This window comes from Acomys russatus, chromosome 28 (genome assembly GCF_903995435.1).
Source record: "Acomys russatus chromosome 28, mAcoRus1.1, whole genome shotgun sequence".
NCBI lineage: Eukaryota > Metazoa > Chordata > Mammalia > Rodentia > Muridae > Acomys > Acomys russatus.
In genome coordinates, this window is record NC_067164.1 from 29,891,360 (window position 1) to 29,897,359 (window position 6,000).

At 43.1% G+C, this 6,000-nt stretch overlaps 1 protein-coding gene across 1 annotated transcript in view; it reads left to right on the forward strand.

Moving 5' to 3' along the window:
* Wif1 (WNT inhibitory factor 1) overlaps window positions 1–5,052 on the forward strand; it is a 61,812-nt gene extending 56,760 nt beyond the window's left edge. Inside the window, exons 8-10 of the mRNA XM_051170494.1 lie at window positions 872–967; window positions 1,489–1,584; window positions 4,425–5,052. Of these exons, the coding sequence (XP_051026451.1) occupies window positions 872–967; window positions 1,489–1,584; window positions 4,425–4,546 (314 nt within the window). The 3' untranslated portion in view covers window positions 4,547–5,052. The remainder of the gene's footprint in view (window positions 1–871; window positions 968–1,488; window positions 1,585–4,424) is intronic.
* The last annotated feature ends 948 nt before the right edge of the window (window positions 5,053–6,000 follow it).

A 6,000-nucleotide genomic window follows, 5' to 3' on the forward strand; every position in this document is an offset into this window, starting at 1 on the left:
CCCACCCCCCAGGAGGCCTTAACCCCACCCCACCCCCAACGTTGTTGTGTGTAAATTATCTTCACTTTGTCCAATTTATAAACAAAGTTCTTTGGGGTAAGTAAAAAGTAGAAAAAGTGCTTGTAGCAAAACAATTTTCATATGAAGTTCAACTCTTTTGTCAAAAATAGTGCTTATTTTGTAAATAATATTATAGTTTGTTTCATCTCAAGCTTTCTTTGGTCATAAAAAAATAAAAAGACTTAGTGAGAGGAAGGTGAGTTTGTTAACAGCAGAGTTTTCATTAGTAAAAAAAGAAGATAATGAGAGCAAAAACCCCAAACTGAGTCACCACTGAAACATGGTGTCCACTGATTGTCTTTTGGGACATCATCGTGCCCTTGGTAGGATGTGGCTTCAGCCTTCGGTTAATAGTCCCTTTTCAGTTACTTCTAAAAAGTCATTCTTCAAATAGAAAATTCTTGACGGTAGAGGAAAATAAATATGAAAGATGTTAGGCTAAGATAGTATCAGGTGTGGGTATAGGCAGACCTACTTCCAGAAGTGATATGCAAAAGCGAAAAGTTGAAGGAAATTTCATGTAGTGAGTCAGCCATATATTAAGTTATAGAACTATGTATGAATCTACAAGCATTTGTGGGCAAGATTAGTTAATTTTTTTCTCTTTCTTTCTTTCTTTCTTTTTGGGGGAGGGGGCATTTGTCAGTACAGTACATTAGCTTGTTTCCAAAACAAAAATAACGTAGACCTAAAACAAATAGAAACGACTGACATTTCAAAGCATTTCTCATCTAAAAGCCTTGTTACTCCTTTGGAAGATGAAATTACTGTTGAATAAGCTCCTTCCTTACTCAGCTACGTTCTATTGCAGGCAAATGCCCCCAGCCCTGCCGAAACGGAGGTAAATGCATTGGTAAAAGCAAATGTAAGTGCCCCAAGGGTTACCAAGGAGACCTCTGCTCTAAGCGTAAGTACCACACGCAGGGCAGCATGGGGACAGGGCAGCTGAATTAATGTCCTCCCTGGATATAGTGTCCATGCCTGTTGCATGTTGTCTGGGCATCGGTGTTGACCTTGTCCCCTGATGTATATGCTTCTTTTACTTAGACCAAAGGCATTGTGAGAATTGCTGCACATGAAATATTTATGCACAAACAGATGAAGTCTTTTGTGTTTTGTTTATTGGGGGTTTTCTTGGAAGGAACAATGTTCCACAATCCAGCAGTTTCAAAATCTCACTGAGAGTCTTTTTGTATGAGAAACACGATGCTTAGTATTAAGATCGCTCCTAAGAAGTTTTTTTTTTTTTTCCTTTCCAACTTTGAAACTGACTTTTGGCTGCAAAGTGACTTGGAAAAAAAAATAACAGGTGAAGCCAAAGCTAACACATTCTAAAGGACTAAAAGGGAGAAGTAGCCGTGTAGCGCTGTTTGAGAGAGAGAAACAGGAAAGGCAGGGAAACCCAGCTTTGCTCTGCTCTAATCCTAGCTGTCTGCGAGCCTGGCTGCGGTGCTCATGGAACCTGCCAGGAACCCAACAGATGCCAGTGTCGAGAAGGCTGGCACGGGAGACACTGCAATAAAAGTGAGTAGCGGGCATCTGCGCGACCTGGTCTTCGGGTGACCTTAACTCATCCCTGCTTGCCATGGCATTTGGGACCATTTCTCTGCCCCCTACTCCATGCTCACCACCTCTCATAACATCAAAGCCAACTAAGCTTTAGACTATAGAAGGGGGCCTGTAAAATGCCACCAGTTCCGCACAGCGTCGCCACAAATATTCTCTAGGTCAAATAAATAATACAGGCTAGTTCAGTACTTCAGTGTGTTGAGGAAAGCAGCTGAGTAGCTAAAGTTGGTCCTTCCTTCCTTCCTTCCTTCCTTCCATGGTGCTGGGGATCCATCCCAGGCCTTGCTAAGCAAGCATCCTGGTTAAGCACTAAACTACAGTCTGCCCTCCAGATTTTAAGGGAGCATAAGTCTCTACGGACCTCTGGTTTCAAAAATCAAGCTTTATCAATTTATATATAATACACCACACATTTTTGAGACCCTTTCAGTGACACTGTATACAATTTTAGATGAGTGATTTTTTGAAGAAAACAACAGGACCACGGAAGCCCAGCCTGGGAAAATACTCTAATGTAATTGTGCCTTCTGGATTTCCTGACTATCCCAAATAAACCCGCGATATACATCACTGTTTTATGCATGTGAAGCTTAATAAATCCAACGGTTTAGCATCAATTGTGCCGTAATGCGAATCCAGGCATTAGGTCCACAGGAGCCAATAGAAGGAAAAGACCTTGCCTTGGAAAGAACACAGTCCAGAATGGGAAGTGGGGACAGTCAACAAGTGAACAAAATGACAGAGATAGCTGGCACTGAACAGCCTTGTGTGCGCACGCCCACAGTCTTCCTTGCTTTAAGGAACAGGAGGTTTTGCTCAAGTAATACTTTAACAACCAATTACCTCAATCTTGTTTGTTGCGTCTCTAAAATACCGAGAACATGAATTTGAATAAATCACTTTCACATCAAATCTTTTTCTAGACAAGGTTTTTCAAAGGGTAGGTTCACGTAGCTCAGTAAGCATGCCCAGCGGGTTAGGGACAAAGGGACTGTCTGTCACCCATCCAAAATGAAAGCAGGTCAGGAGCCTTGCTGTCTCAGAGCAATGAGGCTACCACAGTGTTTCACTCCACTGTAGACCATACTGGTTCCTCTATCGTCAGTACCTCTCTCAAGGCAAGGCATGCAAGAAGGTGGCCCTAATGCTTGTTTAATTGCAAACCTGTTTGAGAGAGGCCACCCAGCTGTTTGGTTTTTTTGTTTTGTTTTGTTTTGTTTTGGACATTAACTCAGAGAATTGAGCTGAAAGAATGGGATTTATTTTGACTATAGGGAGGTGACGGGGGAAGCTGTGAGTCAGAGGATTCTGGTAAAGAGCAGATTCCCACTGGGGTGGCACGTTGGGAGGTCCTAGGCACCCAGGCGTCATAGAGGAGAAGGAGGGTCCTGGAGCCAGACCAACTCTCTGCTTAGGCTCTCCCGCCTCAACAGAGAGGTAGGGCAGCATGGGTGGCAAGCCAAGCAGCACGGGCGGGGATTGGCTCCAGTGCATTGTTGGCCCATGTTTTAACCATTCTGTGAGCTAGTAGCCTACAGACTGACAACTCAAAGGAACGCTTTCCACCATGGGGCTGCATTCTCAGTAGGGTTTTTTTTTTTTTTAACAACAGCATGCTTGCATTTAAAACCACACGGAACCCATGAAATGTTGAATCTGATTGGCTCTGATGCACAGGAAGACGGAGACAGATTTTGTTTTTTTTTTTTTTTTAAAGATGTAATTGCTGTCTTGGATCCATTTTAGGAAAGCAAAAAAAAAAAAAAAAAGAATTGATGCCCCAAGCACCTCCAGAAATTCCCCCAGTGGAAAGAAAGGAGGCTCCCGGTTCATAAGCAGAGTGGGGGATGGGGAGATGACCAATTTGAGCACAGTTCCTAAGTTCCTACGGATAGGCGTCAGTTTAAATCACAGCTCTTCTCTATCATGCACAGCAGAGGTCCTGGGCCCAGCAGAACTCCTGTGTTGTGTGAGTGTGATAATCTTGGCCCTGTGGTCTATTTATTGGAAGGATATGAGCCACCATGTTCACCTGCTGTAGCATGAGTGAGACTGGTTTGGTAACGCAGTGGGGGGAAAAAATCAGTGACCAAATTCTCAGCAGGGCCTTTGGAGGCCTCAGCATAGGACCAGCCCTTCCATTGAGCTGTCTTGCCTGGAGTGAGGGGTGGGCTTGCAGGCAGGCAGGCATAGCTCACTTGGTAGAGTGCTTGCAAGCATGCACAAAGAATGCCAGGCATGGTGGCACACATCAGTGCTCAGGAGTTAGAGGCAGGTGGATGGATCTCTGTGAGTTCAAGGACAGCCTGGTCTACAAAGTATGGCCAAGACAGCCAAGGCTACACAGAGAAACTCTGTCTCCTGTCTCGAAAAAAACAAAAAAATAAATAAATATATATATTTTATATTTGAGTCCCAGAACCAAATAAACCTGGCCTGGTGGTGCATACCTGCCATCCCCAGCTCTCAGGAGGTGGAGGAAAAAAGATCAGGAGTTCAAGGTCAACCCAGGCTACGAGAGAGAAGGGGGCTTTCTATACAAAATATATAGGGAGCAAAGGACCCAATGGAAATCTGACCTAATGGAGCTAGTAATGCAGGGTTTCGGGGGGGGGGGGGGTTTGAGCAGAGACTTTGAACCTGTCACCTGCCTTTATTCAGGAAGCTCTGTGTGGTCACTATGGTCTCACTCAGGGCTGAAAAAGAAAATGGTCTCATTTGAATGGCTAATGAAAAAAACTGAAGCGCTTGTTTTTGTAGTTTCTTTTCTTTTAAGCTGTGAATAATTTTTGCAGGGTTTGGAGCCAGCCTCATGCATGCCCCGAGGCCAGCAGGCGCCAGGCAGGAGCAGCACACGCCTTCACTTAAAAAGGCCGAGGAGCGGAGGGATCCACCTGAATCCAATTATATCTGGTGAACCCCGCCATCTGAAATGGTTCAAGTTACACTGAGTTCATAGCCTTTGTGAACCTTTCGTGTGTTGAATGTTCGAACGATGTTCACTACGCTTTAGAATACTGGCCTGAATTTTATTAGCTTCATTATAAATCACTGGGCTGGTATTTACTTTTCCTTCTAGGTTTTCTAAGTACGTCTAGCATGATGGTATAGATTTTCCTCCTTCAGTCCTTTGGGATAGATCTTATATTATATCAGTTGATCAGGCTAAAAAATTGTCTTTTCAGTGTATAGCTGGCAGATATTTGCAAAATTACAACCCATTGTGTTATTAGGATGGGGAAACATTAGAGAGGTTAAACCGGGCAAAGATGCATAAATCACAAGGATTCAGATAAAGCAGTTAATAGTGTTTAAGCTACAGTATTTCAAATTTTATTGCCAAATATTTGGACACTTGTAGAATTAATAGTTCAGTTGCCCTCCCTTATCTTGAAGTGCGTACAATATATTTCGCCCTTACCGTCATCCTTTTTTAGTTTTGAGGGGGGAACAAAGTAAAAGAGAAAAAAAATTACACTGTGTTAGTGGCATTTAAACAATATAATATATTGTCAACACAACGAAATAAGGAGTATAACGTATGAAGTCTTTGCATTGGATGGAAGCAATATAATATATTGTAAACAGAACACGGCTCGTACATAATAAGCATTTTATACTGTTTGTATGTATAAAATAAAGGTGCTGCTTTCACTTGAGTGTGTGTGGGTCTTTACATTACTGCTTGCTTATGGAAACAAAGATGGCGGCCGTTTAGCTGTGCTTAGTACTGTCACAAAAGAGAGACGAGGTCCAGCCCTCCAACTATCATTGGCTCTCCCTCCTTGCTCCTCTGCAGCTCTCCTGCTCAGCCCCCAGCCCCACTACAGGACGCTGTTGTCCCTGTCTGCAAGAGTTCCAGTTAGGTTCCATCTCAGCGTGTCATTTCTTTGCAGATATCTAGTGTAACTGGGATGTAGGGCGTGTGAAGCAAATCTCCACTTCTGTGGAACAGCTGAGACCAGCCTAGGCTTAGAAAGGAAGAAAATCAAATACGTGGCTCTACTGAGTGACAAAGCCTGCATGCTACTTTGTGTCATGGTGGAAAGCAGAAGAGAAATTTTTTTAAAAAAAAAAATTTTTTTTTTTTAATTTTAAAAAAGGAGGAAAGCACAAGAGCAAAAGGAGCTGACTTGTGTTTGCAGGGACCAAATGGCAAGATAACTTAAAACCCACTCTGCAAGAACACTGATGATCTCCAAAGGCAGAAGCATCATGGTGCAGCCGCTGCCTAGAAGGTGCCCCAACCCCAATATTAATACTTTGGGGGTCACATCAAGCCGTAGCAACATAACACTAGTGGAAGGCCTTCTAAGACTGGCTAATGGTATCAGAATTTTACACATATAACGTACTGCTATTCATTGCTTA